This window comes from Amphibalanus amphitrite, unplaced genomic scaffold (assembly GCF_019059575.1).
Source record: "Amphibalanus amphitrite isolate SeventyFive unplaced genomic scaffold, NRLGWU_Aamphi_draft 001130F_arrow, whole genome shotgun sequence".
In the NCBI taxonomy this organism is placed as follows: Eukaryota; Metazoa; Arthropoda; class Thecostraca; order Balanomorpha; family Balanidae; genus Amphibalanus; species Amphibalanus amphitrite.
In genome coordinates this window covers 70332-95837 of record NW_024882624.1, presented here as the reverse complement: position 1 = coordinate 95837, position 25506 = coordinate 70332, and the positions used below count along the sequence as shown (strand labels likewise).

The 25506-nt window shown below is 47.7% G+C and overlaps 2 protein-coding genes across 9 annotated transcripts; one reads left to right on the top strand and one right to left on the bottom strand.

The window, feature by feature from the left end:
* Positions 1-868: 868 nt before the first annotated feature.
* LOC122370411 (uncharacterized protein C7orf26 homolog) lies at positions 869-25430 on the top strand. Of its 6 annotated transcripts, XR_006254562.1 has the most exons (10): positions 884-1117; positions 1532-1644; positions 2797-2883; positions 3200-3208; positions 5123-5254; positions 5658-5891; positions 6231-6452; positions 7059-7260; positions 7558-7691; positions 25177-25430. XR_006254562.1 is itself a non-coding variant. In XM_043345987.1 (9 exons), exons 1-9 carry the CDS (start codon positions 1018-1020, stop codon positions 7629-7631), a joined length of 1173 nt encoding a protein of 390 aa, XP_043201922.1. In that variant the 5' UTR covers positions 872-1017; the 3' UTR covers positions 7632-8134. The 6 variants fall into 6 exon arrangements, 3 of the variants coding, with proteins under 3 accessions (XP_043201923.1, XP_043201921.1, XP_043201922.1); XM_043345987.1 differs by lacking the exon at positions 25177-25430 and having other exon boundaries at positions 872-1117; positions 7558-8134; XR_006254563.1 differs by lacking the exon at positions 3200-3208 and having other exon boundaries at positions 883-1117; positions 5135-5254.
* Positions 13787-20229, bottom strand: LOC122370410. Of its 3 annotated transcripts, none has more exons than XM_043345983.1 (6): positions 20081-20229; positions 18889-19027; positions 16611-17299; positions 16139-16320; positions 15581-15808; positions 13787-15163 (listed from the first exon to the last, which is right to left on the bottom strand). In XM_043345983.1, the coding sequence occupies exons 2-6, from the start codon at positions 19018-19020 to the stop codon at positions 13917-13919; spliced, it is 2478 nt and encodes an 825-aa protein (XP_043201918.1). In that variant the 5' UTR covers positions 19021-19027; positions 20081-20229; the 3' UTR covers positions 13787-13916. The 3 variants fall into 3 exon arrangements, with proteins under 3 accessions (XP_043201918.1, XP_043201920.1, XP_043201919.1); XM_043345985.1 differs by lacking the exon at positions 20081-20229 and adding an exon at positions 19254-19644; XM_043345984.1 differs by lacking the exon at positions 20081-20229 and adding an exon at positions 19254-19602 and having other exon boundaries at positions 18914-19027.
* Positions 25431-25506: the final 76 nt, after the last annotated feature.

Sequence of the window (25506 nt, the reverse complement as noted above, 5' to 3'; positions counted from 1 at the left end):
GAGTGGGCGGAGCATGGGCGGAGCCAGGCGGCTGACATCATCGCATGTGTGACTTCACACTCAGCAAAATATTTTGCGCGGACCCGAACAGGGCTCAGAAAGCTGCGATAGTGATTGGGTGCTATTACCACTCACTGCTAATGGCTTTTAAAAGAACAGGATGATTTGTATGGCGCAGTTGCGACAAAATTCGTAATTCTTTTAGTCTGATTTGTAAAGAGAATAGCAACAGCAATCTGTGACGTCAAACAAGTTGAACCACTCGTTTCGGAGCGTGTCATTCTTTTTGAAAACTGTTTTGCAATTTCACCTTTTAATTTGACATTCACATAGCAAAAAATATTTTTCCTGTAGGGAAGAAAGTTCAATCGACGTGTTTGGATACTTGTTTTCTGAAAATCTGAATAGCTAGGATTAACTGATGACGTCATATTTAAATCATGCTCATTGATGTGTCTACACTTCTGCTTATATGCCAGTTCTTTCATGGCCCTGTTTCACCGGTGATAGCAGCACGCCACTATCAAATTGCGCGAGCTGACGTAATGTGATGACGTCATACTGCTGACGTAAGGGATAATTCTGGCGCACGATTGCCGCAATATTGTTTTACGTCATCAACTAAATGTTCGAAGTTTACGTCCAAATTTTCCTTAAAACCAACTTTTTTTAAATACATCATATTAAAAAAATATATATTGTAATTAAATATACTATCATGACTGCATAAACTCTTACTTTTAAAGGCTCATACGTCACTTAATGCCGCGGCCAAGGTCGCGGCAATCGTGCGCCGGAACTGCCCATTACGTCAACAGTATGGCGTCATGACATGACGTCAGCTCGCGAAACGTGATAGCAGCGTGCTGCTATCACCGGTGAAACAGGGCCCATGAGTTTCCCCTTTTCGTGTGTGTTACTTTGACAGAGGCGGGGGAGGGTGAATCAAAAATTGCAAGACGCTTCGGTTTTAGGTTTCAATACAATTTCCAGGTTGTTCGTGTTGCTGGCTGCAAGATGCATTCCAGACGTTCAGGGAGCCCAAATATGGACCCGCTTCAAGCCATGAGGCGGATGGACTTCCCTTACTGTGTCCATGAAGCTCTGAAAAAGCTTGGTCAGTAACTAGGTAGTAGGTACCTACCTATAAATTCAATTTTTTGTGTCAACGATTCATGTCAGTCCCCCAGTCACACCCCAACCCCATTGCTCAGACTTTAAAGCATGGCGATCTCATTGATCTTGTTGGCGATCCTGCTGGTGCTAAGACACTCGGTGTCGGTGTTGTGCAGTTTTTCTCCTAGAGCGGCAAGGATTTTGTTTTCAAGTTGTTACTGTTAGTCTTAAACCTTCGATCTAGATAACACGTTTGACATTGGAACAGAGTGTTGTATCTCGTAAGTCTGAAGTCTGAAGTAAGAACATTTCAAAAGTACGTTTTTAACTATGCTTATAAATGTACGGTACAGGTGCGGTCTTGTGACGGAGTAACTATATCGTTACTGATTCAGCCTCTTCTGTCCTTTTACAGACCAGATAGTACACCAGGAACCAACGCGACTGCGACCCATTCAGCCGTTCGTACAGCTCCTTATCAACGAGTTCATCATCTTTGACGGCACCGGTAACAGCAAGTTCAGGAGGGTGAGTATGCTCGATGTTGAGTTTACATTTCAAACAATGAGTTAACCCTCGCTCGTTTTGGTGTTTTTCCAGCCGCGAGCGTATAAGGAGGGGGGGGGGTCCGTTGGACACCCCCTTGCAGTTTCGCCCCTGATCGAGCTAGAGCTTTGCGGAAGAAACGAACGTGTTGCCCGTAACGAGAGGAAGCCGATGATACCCAATTTTAAGGTCCTAGGTCATTGGTTGACCTTCCAGGTCAGGTTAATGACACAAAGGTCGGGAAAATCGCGACATGTTAGAACGACGTAAAGTGTGGCTGCCATGGGGTTTTCGGGGTGCTGATCACGAATATCATGTTAGTTTTGATCACAGATGATGTCTTCATTCATTTAGGCTAGGTCGGGTCACTGGTCAGGCCAGGTCAGGTCAACCAGTAGGGGTCCTGCCGGGTATTCTTAGTAGGTGTCAACCGCCTCTGACAGCTTCGTTTCATGTTACGAAAGCACCAAAACTACTTCGTAAATGTTCATATGGTTGCCTATATTCAAATGCAGCTCCAAAAACTAGCGTTGAAACATAAAAAACTCGAAAAAAGTGAAGCGAGGTTATCAAAGGTCAACGACATGGCCTGACCTTCAGGTGACCTTGACATCCACCCTTATGCATGGGGGCAACACGATATCACATGTTTGAACGCTTGAAACCACGAAAAGACTGCAAACGCGCGGCTAATGCGAGCCGACATAGTGCCGAATCGCGATTCCGGCCAAGCATGGTCTCGAAAAGTAGGTCACAGGTCAAGGGTCATTTAGGCAAACTGACATAAAGGTCAGTTTAGTTCAGGGACATAAATTTTTCAGGGTAGGTGAAAAATTGATTAAAGCGAGGGTACTGAAAGTTTGGTCGCGATCGGCCGCTTTTTACGCGAGTTATTCGCGAAAAACCGCGGGGGTCCGTTCGACCCCCCCCCCCCCTCCTATACGAGCGAGGGTTAATTCACTATGTCATCAGGGTTGTTTCCTGGTGTCGATTTTGAGTTTTATGAAAATATAGCATCATCATAATAATGACTCTCATAAATGCAGTAATGCTCACTGTGTGAAAGGTGTGTCCAAGAGCTTATGGTGCCCACTGCTGGTTCATACTGTTCACCCTCATCTCTTTCTGCCGCAGAATCTTAACAACGTACAGAACCTACAGCTGCTTGAGGTTCTGGGCGACTACTTCAGCCTGCCAAACTCGGAAGCAGCGCGCGTCATGGTACGTTTTTTACGGTTTTTACGTACCGTAGAACTCTGAGGCCGTACTAGTTGCGTAGAAGGTACATTCTAACGTGTGTGCTTGCTTTGACATGGACATTTTAAAGTCCAAAAATGAAAATAAATTTACGCACTCTCTTTGACAGGCTTCCATTGTGGAAGTTTACCCACATCGCCGTTTCACGATCACCTTGCGTCGTCCCTTCCGCAGACATCCATGGCCCAATACCATCCTTCCGCCTCTCTTGACAACCCCGCGTCGTCTTTCTTTACCAACTCCCACGCCCTATCAGTAACCCGCTCCGCCCCGTTTCCAGGCGTTCATGGTGCTCAAGGGCGGATCTAGGGGGTCGTTTTGGGGGGGGTCACCAGTCGGCCGACATACCAGGTCTGGTGAATGAATTCTGACGACCGGGGGGGGGGGGGGGTAGGGAGCGAGTATGTCGAGATCAAAAAATGACATTTGATCTTCGTCGTTTATAAGATGAAGTTTTATCGTAAGTCACTCGGCTCAGTAGTTTTAGTTAGTGAAACCCACCTATATAGGAGCGTCGCCACGGATTTTTTACTGGGGGGGGGGGGGGAGGCGGGTCGACCGACTTAAAAACCCAGAAGTAGATATAGTTACCTCACTTTTAGCCTAATGCATTAGTAAATAGTAGCATACAGTCACGATCTCTCTTATTGACCTGTGTATGAATCGGCGGCGCGAAGCGCCGCAAAAATTTGCAAAAAAAAAGTTGTCAAAACACAGCTCTAAAACACAAATATTACAACCTTTTTAGCATGCTAGTACAAGCCGGAGTTCCTTCACAGTACACATATGAATTCCGATTCAATTTGACACGGTTAGTGTTATTACAGTCACTGTTATTTCTCTCTTATTGATTGGTGTATAAATCGGCGGCGCGAAGCGCCGAGAAAATTTGCAAAAGAATGTGTCGAAACACAGCTCCAAAACACAAATTTTACCACCCTTTTAGCATTGCAGTACAAGCCGGAGTTCCTTTACAGCACACATATGAATTCTGATTCAATTTGACACGGTTGGTTTATGTAATTACAGTCAAGATTTCGTATTGACCTGTACGTATGTACATAAATCGGCGGCGCGAAGCGCCGCGAAAAATTTGCAAAAACATTTGTCAAAACACAGAGGGGGCCTCCTCTCTACAGAGGACCACCGATCTCTACTGCGGGCCTCCTCTTTTCACAGGGCCTCTTAACTACAGAAGCTACAGGGCCTCCTCTCTACAGAGGGCTTCCTCTCTACTGAGGGTCTCTCCCTTTAAGAGGGCCTCCTTTACAGAGGGCCTCCTCTCTTCAAAGAGCCAGAGGACCTCATCTCTGCAAAGGGCCTCCTCTCTTCAGAGGGCCTCTTCTCTACAGAGGGCCTCCTTTCTTCAGAGGGCCTCTTCTCTACAGCGGGTCTCCACTCTTCAGAGGGCCTTCTGCATTCAGGCGGTCTCCTTTCCACAGAGGGCCTCCTCTCTACACAGGGCCTCCTCTCTACATAGAGCCTTCTCTCTACAGCAGGTCTCCTCTCTACAGAGGGCCTCCTCTTTAAAGGGGTCTCCTCTCTACAGGGGGCCTCCTCTCTACTGAGGGCCTCCTTTCTACAGAGGACCTCCTCTACAGAGGGCCTCCTACCTACTGAGGAGTCAGAGGGGCCCTAGCGGTCAGACACAGACACTAGCGGTTATTCACTGGAGGCCCCAGGAAGTAAGAAGGGCCCTAGCTGTCAGGCTGGTCAGAGGGCCCTGAATGTCCTGACGTGATTTTTGGGATTCCCGTGAATTTCTTTCGCCTCAGACGTGATTTTGACCTGCCAGGGCCCAGGGGCACTAAAAATAAAACAAACAAAATAAAAAATGAAAATAGGACATCACCAAAATTAAGTGACCGAAATCCGTTGAGTTTTTAATTTTGCGTATAGGTAGGGGCACCACGAATTAAATTCATGACCATCCCCTTGGAGTTTTCCTGGATCATCCCCTGGTGCTCGCACGGTTGAGACAAAAACGAGTAAGATTCTGGTCTTCAATACGCCTTTTCACGCAACACGATCCAGAAAAACAAAGGTATTAGCTCAGAAGTGTTTGACAGGTGATTTTGAGCATGCAAGACGGCGTCTATAGCGCATTTAGGTCTTCGGCTTTTGGGGGGGGTCAAATGACCCTCTCAGACCTTTTGGGGGGGGTCATGACCCCGTGGACCCCCCCCAGGATCCGCCAGTGATGGTGCTCTTCCAGCCGGTTCCAGGTCCGGAGGGGGCCGCCGGACGGCGCGTGTCGCTGCTGTGTAGACTTGTGTCGCTGGCTGTGTCCACTCGTAACAGCCAGGTGCTCTCCTGTGCCGGCGCCTGGTTACTGGTGAGTCGAATGCGGATCGATAGAAAGACGTTGGAAAGCTACGTTTTGGGTGAGCGTGATTGGCTTCGTGGGATAAACGCCTTAGTTGTTCCTTGTCATTTAGCTTAACATTGTCGTCATCTGAGGGTGAATTATGTCAGTTATATATGGGTCAGGTTCTAGCAAGTGTACCTTTTCATTTAGTTAGTGAAATTGAAGTGTGCCGTTTAATTCAGTTTTGTCTATAGTTTTATCAGTGTAGTCATCAGTCAGCGCAAAGTCGAAGGGAACAGCGTTACTATTTCAGTTTAGTGTATATCGGGTATCAGGCTCAAACTCGTAGCTGTATGTAGACTACTTCCCCTCTCCCTTCTCACCGCAATCACTGACATTTCATCCCCTATCTCCTCTCTCTACCGAGCAGCAGCAGGGCTGCACATCAGCCGCCGCACTGCGGCTGGCCGAGTCACTCCTGGAGGACCACCTGCTGCCCCTGCCCCCTCCTCCCTCCGACTCCGGAGAGGAGACGCCCGACCCTCCGGCGGCTGACAGTCTGCCGGAGCTGGCGCCCCTGTTCACTGCCGGGCTGCTGACGGCGCTGACACATCTCTATAGGGATCTGCGCAGCCGACCGCCGCCGCCGGAGCTTATTTCGCAGGTATGGTGATGGAGGGGGTCGATGGAGATTAGGTGGGGCGACATGACAGTAAGGGAAGAGGCTGCACACGCCGGTACAAGGGTGTGGTGCTGTGACGTTAGAATTTGGCGCATGATGTTTTATCAGGTAATACTGCGCAAGCGCTAGATATTAGGTGTTGCTAGGCTTTACTAGACATTACTTACAATAAACCGTAAAAGTTTTTCATCATGAATTGTAGACATATGAAAAGTCAACCAGTCTATCCCCCATCTCGACCATGTGTCATTTTTTTTTTCTCGCCCCACCGATACTGACCTCCGCGGATCCTCACCGTTCTATTTTCTCTCTTCCCCACAGGTGCTCCGCTGGCTGGAATCGAGTCCCTCCCTGCCTCTGGTCCCTCTCTCCGGGACCGGCCCCGTGCCTCTGCCCAGCTCCGCGCCACCGCCGGCCGCCGCCTGTCCCGCCGCTGGACTGATGACGTGGTCGGTACTGTCGGCTGCCGTGGGACCGTCCCAGACGGTGAAAGGAAACGATCAGATGGCGAGACTGCACCTGCTGCTGCTCACGTGTCTACTGGTGGGTGACGGGAGGGGGCTTTCGTGGGTTTGTAGTGGGTGGACAGGGTTGGTAAGACTCGTGGGTAGCAAGTGTGTGTTAGTGGGTGGTTTTGGTGGGTCGTGGTAAGTGTTGGAGGATGATCAGGCGAGTGGGTGTTTCGTGATGGATGACGAAGCTCTTGGATGTGAGTGGTGGGCAAGTGCTGATGTCGGACCGTAAAATCCTACCCGACATAAAATGACTCGAATCGGACTCAATTGTGGAGCTAGTAGTCTTAACCTGCTCGTCCTGGCTTGTACTGTGATCTATTTATTTATTTATTTATTTATTTCACATCGTGAGGCAATTCCACCGCATGCAGTGGCTATTCCATGCCTCGAGTCAGTTGTGTAATGGGAAGAGTGACTGATCTCAAACTTGCACTCATACGTACCAACATACAATCATACAGTCGCACCGCATCAGGGATCTAATAATCTAATGTCGTTATGCTCGTATAGCTAATGTTTGGCATTGTATCGTAACTATAACCCTGCGTGAACGTATCTAAAACACATGATTTTTTCCATGTCTTTGACAGCCCCATCACCCAGTTAACACTCCCCGTTTTCTCTCCACCCTCAGGAGGTGCCCCGGCTGCGCCCCCAGTCGGGCGGCCGTCCCGCCCTGCTCACCCACGGCCAGCTGACGCGACTGGTCACTGCGCTGGAGGCGGCGGGTCTCGGTGCCGACCAGCCCCCGGCGCCCCACCACCAGCTGGCGCTGGACAGAATGGCACAGCTGTTCCAGGTGGCGCTGGCCGTCGAGGGACTCGGACATAATAAACGTGAGTCTGTTTTATAAATGGAAGTGGCTGCAGGCTACCTCGTTCGTAATGAACAAGTTTTTGGGACAGTTCAGGGAATCGTGTGAATTTTAATCATTAGCGACATGTCCAATCCATGATGTCTGTTTTGTGTGCATGTGAATGCTTGTCTAGGACCGAACATTTCTTGAGCGTGAAGTGTCAGTTGATATTGATCTTAGGCCAGTTTAGATGAACTATTTGCAAGCATTGTAGCGTTCTCTTCTTTGGCGTGCGCTACTCTTCCTTACGGAACGGTTCTATGTCTATATATTCCAGGCGAGAGTCTACAGCAGCTAAGTCGACTACGGCAAACACCTCTCATCCGTATCGTGCTACAGCACAATAGCTAACCAAAGCGCCCTCCCGACGGATCTGTCGACCAGCCACAACTCATCCACTTGGAGACTACGGTGGGTCCCCCTTACGGCCTCCTCCGACCCTCGGTCACTGGTGGTACCCATTGGGTCTAAAAGGTGTGATCGGTGAAGTGCGTTTAATTTGGTCAGAGTGTAACTACTATGCTATGGCCAGGAGCGAGGCTGGTTTCTTGCTGGAATGAGCGGGCTAGCCAGTTTCTTCTATTTCCCATAGCGATACTGGGTTCTGGCCTGGTTGATCCTGAGCAGGCCTGAGAGTCTGTTCAGGTCAGAAGCAAATTATGCCGCTGAGGAAGAGTTTCCTCTCACTGGACTCAGGCGCACGCAAGGTGTATACCGGCGCACGGTTAGAACAGTGGTGCAGCCATGGAGACTTTATGTGGTCAATATTGAGAGTGTCTACGTTGTGTGTTCACTGTTCAGCTTGTGTCCATATTTTGCCATTGACTTTGTACAATATATCATGATGCGTTGTATCCACTCTAGTCGAGACTCAGCTAATCCCAAATTTTCTTAGGGCTCATTGTATTTTTTCATTTTCAGTTATCTTACACTATTCAGCGAAGGCTATCAGATTACAGCGCCAAATCCTTGCACCTTTCGTGCGTTAACGTTAATTATTGACCCGGAAAGTGTGATTGGTGCGCTTGTCAGCCTGCGTGCGCTGAAGCGCCCCCCCCCAAAAAAAAGCACGTCTTTTAACAAATTGTGACGATTTTTTTTACACGAAGTATGAAAGTAATGTAGGTACGAAAAGGACTTGAGTGACCCGCTCGTGCTAAAAAAAGATTATGATCGGCCCCTCCCGAAAAAAGCGGGCGATGAAACAAAAATGCTACATTTTCAGCCTGTTTTCATCGGTCGCTCCAAAGGAAGCTCAACTATTTCAATTTTTAATCGACCGGAGAACAGATTGTGCTCGAGGTAGTATTTGGCGACAGGATAATCCTGAGAATAAGAAGATTGTTGGTGTACTGAACTTAACTGATCAAAAATACTCTACGTCTCATGGAAATTTAAGGCGATATCCCACAATGAAGCTATGCTAAATGATAATGTGATTGAGCAACGAAATGGCCTTCCTCAATGGCGTATTTCCTCGTCTAAATCGTTGTCGGCGCACAAAACTGGTTAGTTCACTGTTCCATCTTTTCCCAAATAAGTGCCCTTCGTCTCCCGGGATTAACTGGTGCCCTCATCATGGTGCCCTATCATTATATGTACCGCACCATAACAATCGTATCTGGGGTGGAATTAACGGCATATGGTCGATGAGCTTCCTTGAAATATCAACGCAGCCTGATTAAATCCATCTTCCTCTGAAGGTCGCGGACTGAACTTAGCGGTCCTTAAACAAAGACATCAATTCAGTCGAGCAGCGATGGTCATCCCCTGAGAAACCTGACCGGAAAAATGTGTAATGCGTCATTATGTTAATCTCAGTAGATCTCCGCCCATATACATATTTACCTCATGCATATTTACCACGTTTAACTGTAGATAGAAATAAGTAACGTCTTCCGGTCGTACTTATCAAGCGCTATCATAAAGATTGCTATATTTAGGTGTATGTCAAGGTGGCATCTTCCTTGTAAGAGGTTACTTTGTGATCCAGGGGATCCGAGGCTTTGATGCGATCCACTGATAGCGGGGCCGTCAAAAGGCCACCTGTTGTTGTTGACTGCTTGTATTTATGATGGTCTAGGGAACACGTGGGGTTATCAGCTACTGGCATCAATTTAGCTGAAGCTTCTAAACACAGGCCAATGCGTGTAGGCTGTAGCTGTATTTAGAACGTTCGCAACTGTAATTTCCAGTGTTATCCTTGAGGGTAAGCGGATATCTTCTCCTTCCATCCTTGTGAAGTTGATTTGGACTCTGGCTTGGTCCGTGATCGTGCTAAATGTCTCCGAGAATAACCGAGAATAGCTGATGCCAGCTCTGACGCGCTTTTTTCGTGATTGCTCGAAACGGTTCAGAAGTGGTGAGCTGAATGCTGGCCCTATTAGCGATTAGTCGAGAGCTTTCACTTTATTTTGATTTCATTATTATGCGTGATGTACCTTGGCACTGAGAGCGATGTCGTAGCACGGATCAGTTTCTGCCTTGAAAAACGAGTAAGTACCTACACACCGAAAGTTGTAGCTCAAATAGGTATTAAAATAGAATAGTTTGTTATATTATATTATTAAATTCAGGTAGATTTTGGGCCACCAAAATTTGGGATTGAGACTTTAGCCTACGGGGCGTACTTATTTTACAGGCAACCCCCGCAACATCACATTAACATTTTACCAACAATAAAGACGCGGAATGACATTCGACGCGACTGGACATGACAAACGCGATTTGACCAAAGTGGCTGCTTTGCGTTTTGCGACGTTATTTTTGCCATAGCTGTTCACGAAAACCGGCCTTTTGGTGGTTGGCCTGACCTCATAGGTCAGTAGCGGCGGAACACCTTCAATTAAGGGGGGGGGGGGGCACTGCCGACTTGGTTCAATTTTTTTCCATGCAACGCCCATAGGGCTAATGTTAAAATGGCAAAATCAAGGGGGCACGATGCTCCGGTCCCCCCATTTCGCCGCCTAGTTATGTCATCGGTCACCGGTCGACCTGTGATGTTAAATTGGGCCACCTATGCTCCGAAGACTAGGAATGGATTTGTCAGATAAGTGTGGGACTTATAATGGTAGGGTTTGGCCGTGAGTTTCTTTCAAACGGGCTTAGACTTTCTCAGGCTATCTCGGGACCGGGAACCCTTACGCTGGCTTCCAGACGTATTTCAGCTGGGGCACATTTGTAGTCTGAGTGGCCCCCACGCCGGCCCATTGAAGGACCCACACACCGGCTCTCGGTGTGCATGGGCTCTTCAAGCTCGGGCCCTTCAAACTCAGGCCCTTTCAGACCGTTTCGAAAGCGTCTATAAAGAGAAAAAAGTGCATCAAGCAACCTCATGCTGATAATGACGTACGAACTTTTGCCAACATTTTAGTCCGAAAGCAACGGCGGCACAAGAGGCAGCCATTGCCATCTTACGCGGTAACATTTTGTGACGGTGTTATTGGCAGCCATTACCATCGCCTATCCCCGTTTGCGAGGCTATACTCAACGCCAGGCCGGTAATCTCTAACCACTGTAGCGGTCGCCGGATTAGGCCACCATTGGATCGTCACCTCTGCGTCAGCCTTCCCACACCTATATAGGCCGGCGCGGCGACAGCGCGGGTCTGCTGTGGCGGCGCGACTGGCGGTAGGAGGCCGTGTCTTTACCGTGTCCCCTCCGCTGGCGGAGCGAGAGACCATACGGGGACACGATGTGGCCGGTGAGACTCGGGTGGGCCGTGGGGTAGCATTGGGTGGATGGGTTTATTAATGCAGAGTTAGCTTGTTGATTGTTTTCCGGATTTATAATTTTTCATGGCATTCCATCTGATATGTGGAAGAGGGAACTGTATTTATATCCTCAAATCCAGCGAAAACTACTGATTTAGTTGGAAGAATTTTGAGATCACAGGCTGATCAAGCTATTCCATGCTCTGCTCTTCAGCCGTAACAGTAGCTTGTCGTTTTGGTTCGTAATAGCTAAATAAGTAGAGTCCTAACTCCTGATAGGATACGACGCAGTACAGTACAGTTAGTGCCTACATGCCAGCTAATGGTACCCCGTAGACGGCAAGTCGTCAGCTACCGCTGACTTCAATCACTGCTCTCAACAGGTACCACTTCTTCTGCTGCTGCTGACGGTGGTCCGGGCTCTCCTCACGCCGGCCCCTCTGCTTCCCAACCCACACCCTATCCTCTATTTCTCTCTGTCTGACTCGGAAACAGCTCCCCTAATTCGCCCTGTCCGCGACTCACCAGTCCCCATAACTACCTCCCACGGCAGTGATCTGACCGATCCCAACACCTACCTGCAGGACTTGGTTCATGTGGAGCCCCCTAAGACAAAACCCGTAGAACCAAGTCCTCCATCAGTTAACCCATACTTATTCAATCCTTATCATTTCAATTTTATTCATAACGACCATTTTCATTTCAATCCCTACCAATTCAATCCTTACCAGTTTAATCCATTCGTGCCTGTTTCGTTTCACAATCCATTTTTCTTCCCGGCTTCGTCTCCATCTACCCCACCAGCCTTCCCCGGTTTTAATCCCTTCCTGTTGCCTCAATTTCTACCGCCACCTCCCTCTTCGCTGTCACCTCCCTCGTCGAGACTGGCATTACCACCCGCACCACCGGCACCAACACCGGCACCTACACCGGCACCTACACCAGCACAAGCACCGTCAACAGCACCGTCAACTCTGCCGGCCTCCGTCCCTCGGGTAGAGCCGAAATTCCCGAAGAAGAAGAAGGCCGGTTTCGGTCCGGAGAAGTTCCAGCTGTTGAAGTCAGCTAAACTGCAGCTCCGACCCGAGCCGAAAGCTCCTCTTCTGTCCAAGGAGGATTTGGAGTTGATACGGCTGCTGAAAATTGAGTGTGCCACTGGAAACTCTGCGTACTGTGTGTGACGTCACGATAAGGTGAATGACGTCAGACATACTGTCAAGATTGAGACGAGGTCAAGCGGAGGTTTTGCTGTGCCGCCGCTCAACATGATGTAATATAAACGATCGGTCTGGCGTCCATCAATATGCAAATCACAATGAATGAAGGCCACGGCTCCTCCGACTGGATGGGAGTGGGAGGAGATGGGGCGGGGGGGGGTAATGATAGACGTGAGGAAGCTATATATCTAACAGCGTCGGTCTAAAAGCTTTATGGTGAATGAATATGATTGAGCAAAAGTAAACATGTTTCAACTTCACTTTCACCGCTCACCTAGAAATAAGCAAGTCAATAAAAGATCGTGATCAAAACTGTGTGTAGCAGACATGGGCACGGATCCCAGACGACCAAACACGAAAATCAATATGACCACTAGATTAGTGGTCTTTAAGCGTGGAATTATGGTGGAAAACATGGCTTATAGATGCCTCTCAACGAACCAACCATTTTGCATTCCCTCAGAGTTTACAGTTTTGAGAAAATCCCTCAAGATCCATCTCGGATCCATGATCACGAATCATGGATCCGAGATGGATCTTGAGGGATTTCCCAAAACTGTTAACTTTGAAGGAGTGCAAAACAGTTGGTTCATTGAGAGGCTTTTATTAGCCATGTTTTCCACCATGATTTCATGCTTGAAGACCGTTTATGTAATGGCCATCTCGATTTCCGTGAATGGTTGCCTGGGATCCGTGCCCATGTCTGGTGTGTAGGTGCATCGCCGTTATTAGTGTTCTAGTCAATACAAACAGTGTTGTGAATGATGGTGTGTCTGTGATCGTGCCTCGTCTTTCAATTAAATAGTGCAGTTTGTTTCACGAGCCTTTCGTCCCCTACCCTTCGACCTAACGAGATGATCTGCGCACCAATTCACCTTCACATGCTGGTGAGGGCTCGTCTCCTGCGCTTTTGCGACTCATTTTTGCCGAAATTTTACGTGCGCATCACCGTCTCAACTCTCATCTACAAGTTTCGTGGTGCGATCTATCGGATAACCCACTCAGCAATCCACTCACTGTTGACGCATCAGGAAAAGATAACAAAATACCGCTCTGGGAAAACCATCAACTTCTACCCAGTTGCGTGCTGGTGGTCCATCCATGCCCGGATTAGTGATCGTCTTAGCAATAGCTTTTTCCGCCTGTCTGTCAGTCTGCGGGTCTGCCGTCAGTTGACAGTTTCCGTATCCGTTGCCATTGGTCGATCCAATAGTCCGCTTAGCCGTCTTTTTTCGGCCTGGCGCCTCGCTAAACGCGGAAAAACTCACGAGAGGATCAAAGCTGTTGGCTATCAAGAGGCTTGTACGCGGCCCGCCGTCAGCTTGAATAATGAAGGGGGGTTTTATTTATCGAGACTCCATGATTATATCGTGACGGATTGCCTACGGGCTCGAAGAAAACGAAGAAAACTGCATGCCTGCAACGGATACGACTGCTTTGAACACCATGATGTTGCACTTCGTTTTCTGATGGCCTACATTGGCTGCCCGGACATTTTTAGAGACATTTCGCATAGGAACCTGACCGTTCCCAAATATCGAGTCCGCAGCTAACTTCATGAATAAAAGACTGATCGTTTCCGCACATCGTTGCTATTGATGACAATGACATAAACAACAAGCCACAAAACGAGTACAAAACAATAAGTAGGTACCCAGGATGCCCCAGTGAGTCTTTCAACGACAACGACGCCGACGACTACTGGCCTACTGCGGCGGCTGGCCTTCCGTCGGCGCCGTCGAGCCCTGGGTTCGTCTCCTGAACGGTCGGTGACGCCTCTGCGGGGCGGGAGCGCTCTCCGGTGCCGGCCGTACCTCAGACTCTGACGTGCCCAGTGCATCCTCCACCTCATCCAAGTCAAACGTCACCGTGCCTCTGGGATGCGCCTGTCGCGGGGCACCGATGCTAGGTAGACCTCCGCCGGCCGGCGCGGGCAAGCTGGGGAGGTGCTCCCGGGATGGCTCTCGTGGTGCGCTGACGTCCTCCACCGGAGCTACCTTGCGACTTGAGGTCTTCTTCAGCACTGAACGTGACGGACGAGCCTCGGGTACCTCCACGGGTTTAGTCTGCTCAGCCTCCACCGCTCCCTTTGTCTCTAAACTCGGCTCTTTGGCGGCGAGCTGCTTTGGCTCCGAGGGCGGAGCCAGGGACGGCAGAACGGATCCCCGACTGCGCACGGGGACCACCTCCTCTTTGGGCGGCCCTACGGTGCCACTCCCTTCTCCTGATACCACCCCGGAGCTGGCAGCATCGTCCACAACCGACCGGCTTCGCGCGACAGAGGAAGTGCTCGTACGCACATGGTCTTCCGACTTCTCTTCCGGTGGGAACGTCCTAGCCAGTGTGTCCATGGCGCTGGTCCTGAGAGCTATGGTTGGCAACTGGTTGATCGTCATGGCTCGCCTTCGTCGAGAGGTATCGTCGTGCGGATTGAAGGATCGTAGCACACTGCCGCGTCGATGATGACGGAACGACGCCGCGAGGAACGTGGCACTCTCATCCATGGTATCCTCGAGGGAATGACGACGCTCCTCCTCAGTTTCGGCACAGCTACACGCCTCGCTCATGTAGATTTCACTCTTGATGAGCGGCGGCATGGATGGTATGAACGGTAGTTTCCCGAACATCCACAATGCCAGACCGATCAACCAATCATACAACGCCACGAGCGACACACCCACCAGGAAACTCAAGTTGCCCAACATCTCCGCCACCATTTTACCAAAGTCGTACTGCTGCGCCTCGCCGAAGACAAGCAGCTCGTCTGAGATGAGGACCTCGAGGCGCGGATGGCGAGCCGTGCGCGCGCTGCCGTTCTGAGGAGTGTGAGCGCTCCCTGCCAGTCGGGGTGTGATGGTGAGCTGGTCGCAGTGACGGGGACATCGTTTGGTGCAGTTGGACGCCTCGGTCAGGTCGAACACGGTGCGAATCGTCTCGATCGTTGACTTCAGCTCTGAAACATGCCGGGAATCGTGGCGGTCAAATGCAAATAAATCGCACTCGTAACTTTGAGTCACACGAATATTGGTAACGTGCTGAAAGCACAAAAGCACATTTCATCATTGCACGACAGGCTCGGGATATAAGTTACCCTTTGTTTCATTATCAATTGTTAATTAAGTGATTATTATAATACAAATGCCACCCATCCAACTAAACATATACAATATCTGGAATAAGGATTATGAACTTAAAGTATGTGTGAGTTTACTGTTGCAAAATGTTTGTGGAGGAGTGCATGACAAAATAATAAATAATCCCTTACATGTCCGCTGCTTATTTAATATTAAATATCTTGGGACGTCGGACGTCATTCGGCTCGTTATATAATACTTAGCTCTTGTTCCCGGACTGGTCGGTCGATTCGTACCTTGTTTCGTGTGACAGAGGGGCAGGTCGACGGCATGTAGGTTGCTCCGGCGCTTCAGACGATCAATCCATGGAACTCGACATCGCATCTTGCCCTCACTTGGAGTGTCGTCACCCTCTGTCTTGTTTTCTGACGTCATCTTTTCGTATAGGCAGCTCTCGATGCATGTGACCTGAGACTCCTCTTCACCATAGTCCTTGCAGTGTTTTGTGTGTATCCGTTTTACCGCTAGAATATTCAGGCGATGTCAGGTAATCGACAATGCCCTATGCTTCTGGACTAAATAACATGCGGTGGAATAATGAGCACAATTATGAAACGTGTCATGAAATGTGCAAGGAGGGATATTCACTAAGTGCTCACTAGCATATCAAACAGTTAGGTATGCACAAACCCAGCGTAGAGTCACGTCTTCCGAAACGTCCTTAGTTAACCCAGTGCGAAACGGCCACACCCTTTATGTTTGTAAAACATGAATGCATAGTTATTCAGGCCATCAAAGTGTAAGCAACAAAATGGGAAAGGTCACGTAACTTCAACTGAGTACGTTTTCCTTACCGGACACATGCACCAACGTGTTCTCATCAGCTGCCACCCGGTAGGGCACGATGACGCTGGCGGCCGGCACGTCGGTGAACTGGTTGTAGGCGGTGATGTAGACGGTGATGTACATGTCGGATGTCTCCAGACAGGGCGACTTGCCGATCAGCGTCTTCTCGGGCTCCTTGGGACAGCTCTTTCTGCAGACGAGAGATTAATTGTACAGACTAATTTTTAATGACGTAACAGGAAGGTTACGATCCAGTGGCGAGGAAGAAATCAAATATTTTAGTTAATCTTCGACTTATGAATGCCTTCTCAGATTCGCGAGCAACATGTTGTAGACTTTTGCTTAGTGACTAATTTTTATCCGAATTTTCAACGACTGCTTGTGGATAAAGAAAAATGCACTCGCACTGACACGCTAATGGATGTACTTCTTTTTTCGTCAGTAACTACCCGACTCGAGGCATCCAGCAAGCGTACTTACCGAAATTGGTAGGTTATTTTGGATCGCTGGTAGCCTTGGTTCTCGTTGTGCCTAAACAAATGACGGAAGCAGTTCGGCGCCATGCGCGTGTCAATCAGGCTTTCCTCCAGGGTCTGCGTGGGTCCCGCGATATCCTGCATTGACTTCCGTAATAGATCCTCATCGATGTAACGTTTTAGATTCACACCAACGTAATTCAGCATTTGCTCGATGGTCATGTTGTCGTAGGGTAACACCCAGGCTTGGTCGAGGAGCCCGGGATACTCCTCGAGAAGCATTTCTTCGAGAGTTCCGAAGTATTTGTCTAGGAACCGTTTGATCATTGTGCCGTCTTCAAGTGCTAAGTACAATGGCATGAAAAATGGCCGTCTTACTTGGCACCTTCCGAAATTTGCCATCTTAGATATGAGTAGAGGAAGAGGATCGGTAGGCTTGAACTCCCTCTCATGCTCAAGGCACTTGAGAATGCCATCTTTTAACGCTCTAGTAAAAGCATGTGGGTATTCTTTCCGTAGCTGAACTTCCAGGTCGTCCATGAAAGGTGTTATTAAATCGTCATATAGCAGCTTGTTGAAGAATTTCGGCAAACTCTCGCCGAAATGTGTCATCCTCAAGCCGTAGACTCTGGGCATCGGGCAAAGTACTATCTCCAAATTCTCTCTTGATATCGAGTTTGTTTGTGCATACACCTGAAAATAAAAGTGTCATCAAAGGTCTTGAATTAAACATAATTTAAGCATACATATACCATTGCAAATAATGCGGTAGAGAACGGTAATATATAATACTGAACGAGGCCGGTGTAAATAAATTTTCAAGACCAAGGTCCTTACTGAATTTTTGAACGAGGCCGAAGGCCGAGTTCAAAAATCAGTAAGGACTGAGGTCTTGAAAATTTATCACCGGCCGAGTTTGGTATGTATTTTACTGTATGCCAACGATAAAATAATTGTCTAGACCGAAGCTCTTAGCCGTTTTTTGAACGAGGACATCCCAAAATGTTGACTTGGTAATTCGTTTTTGACCGTGGTCACTTTTCTTACACCAGTTATTACCACACCCCTCAGGCTAATGTATTTGAATAGGCCAGGCATACAGTAAAGAAAATGGTTTGCACCATTTCGCAGATAAAGATTAACCCTCGCCCGCACATGGGGGGGTGGTGGTTGCCACCCCCCCCCCCAGGCAGTCTTTCTGCTCTGCACTCAACATTTTTAGAGCTAGAAGGCTGATTTTTCGTATAGCTGCTCGTCTATCCTTTCTTGATGTCCACTGAAAGTTTCAAGTTTCTGTGATTTTTGGTTTCGGAGATATGACCTTGTTTGTCAGGTCATGTCATGACCCAAATGGCCAATTCTCAACATCTTGCGTTTGCCATGGGCCTTGTGAGCTTTTGACACCCTGATTTCGGCCTTTTTTGCCAGTCTTACCTCCCACCTATCATGGAACATGTTGTTCGACGATGTACAGGGGTCAAGGTCAGGGTCAAGGTCAACCTAGGTCATCTAAGATAATTGCGTTTTAGGCAAGCTGAATTTACTTTTTGTGAAGTTTTTTGACTGCATTTTTGGTAAAAGCTTCTCAGATCATGATTTCATGTGATATGGACCCAAAAACAATCGGTGCACACATCAGTATACACACAGACACACACAGACATACAAACACATATAATTGACCTTGACCTAACTTGACCTGAAATGACCTCAGCAGCAAAATTCTGGTCGGATAGTGTGGCAAAGAGGTTCTAGCTGGCTTGGCACCAGAAAACAGCATCGTCATCGGTATTTGATAAGCAGCGCACTTGATATCCAACAGTGACCCAAAACAGCAACATTTTTAGTTTGACCTGACCTGGAAGGTTAATGACTGACCTGAGAAGGTAAAACTGGGTATCATTGGATTCGTCTCTTCCCAAAGAATCTTTTTGGTCTTTACTCCTAAGCTCTATCTCCAACAGGAACGAAATGGCGCGGGGGGGTGGCAACCACCCCCCCCCCCCATGTGCGTTCTAGGATGGGAAAATGGCATGTGCGGGCGAGGGTTAATGCTATTTCATACATTTATTAGTCATGGGAAGAAGGGTGATTTTAATATTTAATATACATGTCTGGGTGCAGCTCTCAATAGCTTATTTTACGATGGAAAATACCTTTGTAGTCATGCAGTTACTATAGTTATTGAGTTGTGCAATATTTGGCGCTGGTTGTATCATGGGAACTTAAAAATGAATTATCGCTTTCCGTTCTGTCTTTTTTTTTCCTTTACTTCTACTCACCTCTACCACTTTACCCTTCACATACTTGTCGATTGCCTTCCCGAAAGCAATAACCAGCACAGCAACGCAAGCGAAGACGACAAGCTCTGGCTTTGGGAATCTCTTCAAGCACAGCCAAAATCCTTTTAACATGGATTAACTGAAACAGAGATATGCACGAGTTTAGTAACCGTTTTGTGTCTATAGACGCGATGTTTTCAGCATATGCGCTGTTACTAAAATACAAATATACAAAGTTATAAATGGTGTAAAGTAGTTTTGGAAGATCATTCGAAAACAAATGACTAAATAAATAGGTGCATTGCTAGGTACAGCAAGCACTTGATGATTTAAGAAATGTGATAAGATGCGGGAGCCGTATTTACCTTGACAACTGTCCAATGTCTTTTACTTGTTGCCACAAGCTTACACAGCATCGTTCTCGTCTAGCAACTTGAATGTACAAACAGTTCGCACAGATTCCGCGTCGAATTCAGTTTAATGTTTTTCATCACGGAGGCCTCGAGATTATCTCATGTGACAGCGAAACAACACCTGAAGTTGCGATTTTACGAAAGCAATTCATGCGCTTGATTTCCATTTCCCGTTCGCTGACTTCACACATCGATATTGAATGTAAAACATCACAAACAATGATGTTTGACTTTATGTCAGTTAAAAGAACGCTAATTCTTCATTCCCCAGACATTTGACATCTTTGTTTATAAAACTGGCGCATTTTGCCTCATAATTTTGATATCCGTTTAAAATGTGAGCAGGCTCGTGACAACTTTTGCAGCTGTCCTACCGAACAAGAAAAGCCATGCACAAAGGTCATTTGACTTTTGTGAAAGATCCGGTAAAGATTGCGGATTTTTTTGCGGAAGACACCTTGAAATGGGATAACATAGGTATTATACCAAGTTTTAATATATGTCACAGCTGTTATTGTCAAATTTGTGGCATCTATCGGAACCCTGAGTGCCGTGCTAGTGCCCTGAGTCACTGAGTGCATTGTCTATCTCAACTATAGTTCGTTTTTCTTAAGTTTGCCCCTCACTGTAAACGTCTTTTTGAACACAGCACGAGAATTGCTAGCTGAATTACTGAGAAAACTGGTTGGCGCACATTGATTTCACCATATTTCACAGACGATCAATTTTCTCAAATTTGTTTTCTATTTCACAGACTCATAGCTCGTATTTACCCATACCTATACAGCTCCACAGTGATTGACGACTTCTCAGGAATGCTTCCCTGAACTAATTAATAAATTGCACGGCGTTTAACATTAACGTTAGTCGTTACATCGTCGGTGTTCAAAATTTATTTGGAAAATATTATTCATATCTCCAATACAATGTGCGCCAACCAGTTTTCTCAGTAATTCAGCTAGCAATTCTCGTGCTGTGTTCAAAAAGACGTTTACAGTGAGGGGCAAACTTAAGAAAAACGAACTATAGTTATTTTATTTTGCCCGGTTAACTTAAGTGACCCTCACTGAGCGCCCGGATGTGATAGATCGAACACATTGGTCTCGGCTGGTCTCGGCTTTGGTGTTCGCAGCATGAAGCCTAGCTCGACAGGGTATTCCTATATTTAGAGCGACGATGCCTCGAAGGTACAGTGCCGTCGGTAGGTATACACGCGAAACCCATTGTGCCTATACCGTCTGCCTTCAGTAGGTGGCGGATCGATGACAGCCAGCCGACCTGTGTACCTCACGGTTGCCATGGAAACCGGCCCGTGCTCGGCGCCGACTCTATGCGTCACACCTGGTGGGCCTCCGCGTGGGTCACAGCGAATAGTGACGGAGGAGTAACGGCGAGTGACGGCGAGAAGTTACAGTAAGCAGTGACAGCAGTGAAGAGCAGTGACGCTCTCTGTGAACCGTGAATCACGGCGACTCGTGACGGTATCACGATACAGTGACGGGTAGTAACGATTAGTGACGCCTTGGATCACGGCGAGTAGTAGCACGGTAGCGACGCACAGTAACGGTGAGTGACGTTCATGTGACGCCCCGTGACGGCTATCACCCCCGTATGAGTTCTTGGAAGGCAGTGGATAGCAGAAAGGCTCTTCAGTCACAAATGCGTGCCGATCGTGACTTGTGCTGATTGGTTCATTGACCTGAGACCTGAGCTGAGCTCGACAATCACCAGGTTACGGGATTACTGTCCATCGACGGAGCTGGTGAGTGACCCGAGTTAAAACGATGGACTGATTGATTGTATATTATTTTAGCTCTAATCGATTTTATATAGGTACCTAATCCGTCTGTGTTACTGGTAACGTCACAAATCACTTCACTTACGTCTGGATTTAAACCGTTTGCTTTTTATCCACACCGTGCCCCTTTGTCGTGTAACATAATCTCGCTGAATAACACTATGTTTACTTATTTGCCGCAAATTAAGAAGCACTGACAAGTGGCAAGTTTCCGTTGCCAATTTTATTTCGTAGACCGTAGACGAAAAGAATAATGGAATAGAGGTAACGGATTGACGTAAGCTTCAGTCCATATCATTTTTGTCACGCGGTTTTTTGTATGGAAGGCGCTCCCAGTAAGAAACAGCGAAACGCGAATAAAAAAGAAGAAGAAGAAAAACGGAACAGGAATACCTATCATCTTCTATCCCAAATTGAAATTCATGACACGCTCTCCGCGCAGCTCAGCGTATACCTGCGAGATAGGCAACCCGCATTACACGCCTGCGAGATAGGCAACCCGCAATACACGCTGCGGCGACGGGCCGCCTGGGAGCTGCGGCTCTGAGATTCGCTCTCGGGCTTGGTTAACCAATCAAACAAAGAAGCTCTGGTTATATAGAAAGGTTAAAGGTAGCTGCTTAAATGTAGATGATATGGACTGGCTGTGGCTAGACGGTCGACAATAGACAATGAAGTTACTAGAACATCGCCATTTCGTGCTGCACGTTTCCAGGCACCCAGCTGCAGAAGACGTTCTTTACGCGCCCGACACAGTGTCCAATGTTCATTTTAGTCTCGATTATGAACTCATTGTTTATAGTTTGACGATATTTGCTACGAGTCACGAATAAATATTAGGCTTCTTGACTTTGTGATTTTCTATAATATCCCGATTCTCTTATCCCAGCTACCAACCGAACCTCATGTGACATCCTGCGGGGATTTAACGTCTCTCCATGGTCGCATGCCGGTCGGTATGACCTTTGTGACCGTCCGGACCCCGCGTGACCCGCACCAGACGCGTGTCCGGCCGGCGGACACGCGAATTTGCCGTGTGCTGCCGGTTTCATCAGACTACTCTAATGAGATTGGTGCATGTCGGCGTGCGGAGACCGGTGACGGTGAGGTCTGATGAATGATGATGACTGTCCTACGGTAGCAAATATAGCTCGGTACTATAGGACAGGACTAGGGGACGCGGGAGGGATGGGCGTTTTTGGAAGAGAATTAGATATTTAGTAGTGCTTGGACAACAACGATGGGAGGAGCCACCTCGGAAATTGACGCAACCCATAAAGTCATCTCGGTCTTGTGCCGTTTTTGTGTTAACATTTTCTTCAAACACCTGCAATGTGTTGATTTATACAAGTTGATATGTGGTTAAAACAATTAGGTAAATGATTAAGGTATTGATCCACACTTAAAAAGGCATCCGTTGTTATGTCATAGCCTTTTTACGTAACATCCCGTCTAGTGTCTACTGTGGGACCGATTCCCTTCTTCCATATCATGATAAAGAGAGTACACGTTCAAGCTTTGTTACAATGAAATACCCGTCACTTTCCCCTTCGTGACGGCACCGCCCGACGACCTAGATATACCAGAAGGTCGGCGGACCGGTCCTTCATTGTGCAACCACCTTGCATATAACGCACAGGCACTGGCGAACCCCAATCAGAATCAGAACCACAGTTGCAATACAAGTCTCGGCCCGCTCAGTCGTCTCTCTCTATCCGCGCCTCCGCGACAATGGTGGCAGCGGCGGTCGAGGGGACTTGTGCCCCTCACCACGGACCCCAGCCTCTACATCTGCACTGACATCGCAGACTGGTTAGTCCGTGCTCCGTGACAGTGTATCGCCCCTACGTCGCGTCATCGACTAGGGAGCTGATCATCCTGGACTCGTCATCGTCCAGCAGCACCGTCTCCAGTGAGTAGCTCTGCCCAGCAAGACTATCTGCCCTGCGGCAAGGTCATCAGCTACCCTGGACTACTACGGAGCCCGCCGACAGCGCACGGCTCATCAGCCCGCGCCGTCCTCCTCAGCATCATCGAGTGATGGACACCACCTCGCTGAAGGACTCAAGATCGGAGGAGAGAAGAGAAGAGAAAAAAAAAATATCAACGCTAAATTCAAGACAAATTGACACCCGAAATCAAGAAAATCCACCCATTATGAGCTTTTGCTGCATTTTCGTCAAAAAGTGACAGTGAAATTGTGCTGTGAAATTTGTTTTAACTTCGATGTGTTTCAAAAACCGTACTGTTTCATTATCCGTTTTCGTCAGTTTTCTGTCGTTTGTTGTGCTTCATTGTGGTTGCTCACCCCAAAATTTACGGAGAAATTGCAAATGCGCTTAATTTTTGCCTGCATTTTGCAGTGTCACTTTGACACTTATAAGCATAAAAAGAGCATATTCTGAAGTCGGTATGAACATTCAAATACGTTAATCGTGGTCAATTCACTGAAATTATATTGTATTGATATTCGGCCAGAGATGCCGAGGGCCATGGAGATGCCCAGGGACGGTCCCCGCCAAGAGTGCGGAGGGATCGCCCGGTAGTAGGTGTAATTGTCACGAAACTTACTTATCTGTTCATACCATTTTGTGATACGCTCATATGGAAATTTCTTTCTCCGTCAGCTAAACGTTTCCTCTCTTTGTTATGATCGCTTCGGTTCCCTACGCTTCCCTGGGGGAGGGAAGATAATGTGGGACCGATTCCCTTCTTCCATATCATGATAAAGAGAGTACACGTTCAAGCTTTGTTACAATGAAATACCCGTCACTTTCCCCTTCGTGACGGCACCGCCCGACGACCTAGATATACCAGAAGGTCGGCGGACCGGTCCTTCATTGTGCAACCACCTTGCATATAACGCACAGGCACTGGCGAACCCCAATCAGAATCAGAACCACAGTTGCAATACAAGTCTCGGCCCGCTCAGTCGTCTCTCTCTATCCGCGCCTCCGCGACACTACAGGTCGATATTAGCTGCAGTGCTGAGTGACCGTCCAAATTACCGTTAACTAACATCAATCGCTCTCAGATTCGAATCTGGGCTTAGAATATTTCATATACGATTTGAATGATATAATCAGAGAAGCTATTTGCTATATAGTATATTTTTTGCTATATATATAGTCACCCGACGTCACAGCGCTTTAGTCCGCAAGCCAACCGAACAGCCATGGCTCAGTTTTGAAGTTTTCACTCAGATCGCCGCTCTCCTGCCATTTATCCGTAGCCTGTTGGCGTGTCAGCCATTGGCTTCTTGAGCGCTCGCGACGAAAAGCTCTTGACAGCCTCTGATTGGCTATTGACCTGCTGTCAGTGTCAGTGAGCGAATACTCACAGAACACGACAGTCACGACTGGGAGATAATGGACCGGTTAGGAAGAAATGTACCCATTGGGGACAAAGGGACGTTCACGCTAACAATAATGCACGCTAACAATGGTCACATGCATATTGCATAAGTCACTACTACTGACTACACAAGCGTCGTACTCCACGTCGCTAGTCTGGGTGTAGGGATTTCTAAGAAGCTGCAGAGCCAAATCGCTGATAGGTAGGTGTGAGAAGATCGAAATAATAATTCTAATAATTAACTATCTCGTAAGTAGGTGATCAGTAAAGCTCTCGTATATCGTGTTAAGCTGACAATTTTTATTATATGAAATACCGATTTGGCCGATGCATTGTCCTGACCTGACCTGATCTCACCGGACCGTGGACCTCACTTCGACCTTTGTTCAGCATAAAATTAGGATTAAAAGGTCCATATTATACGGCTCAAGTTGCCACCAAACGATATGGTACAAAATGCTAATGCTCTGAGGCCATTCAGCCGAAATGATATGCCGAAATCCCAAACCAGACACTTCCTAGCATTGATATGACGTTTGAGGTCACTGGTTGTCCTGAGACAGTAACTTGTGCTTGATTCACTTCGTCTCGTTCACCACGTCTTATGTCACTTGGAAAAGACGGATAACACGAATTAGGACGGAAGACGGTTCCCAGTTTCATAATAGCTTCTCCAAAAATCGTCCTCGGGTGTCTGATGCTGTTTTGTTCTTGTTTTCACAGGTATCGAAGAGGGAAAAATCGTTTCTCAGCATCACTTCAGCGACCAAAGCACCGTCTGTTGTCTTCAAGAGACCTATGCGACCCTCAAAACTGCAGATCTGGCCAATTGAGAACATGTGAAGTAAAGGAAGAGCAGTAATGAGTGAGTTCCGCTGATCTGGGCAAGCTGGTCAAGCAAACGACACTTCGGCGACAGCCCACGAGTTTCTGACCCTCGGTCTCATAAAAACATGTAACGGAAATCCGTCCATCTACCAGCCATCTATGAATAACCTACCAACCGTCCATATATGAGCGACCCGTTGCTATCGACTCATATCAGCACCTGGC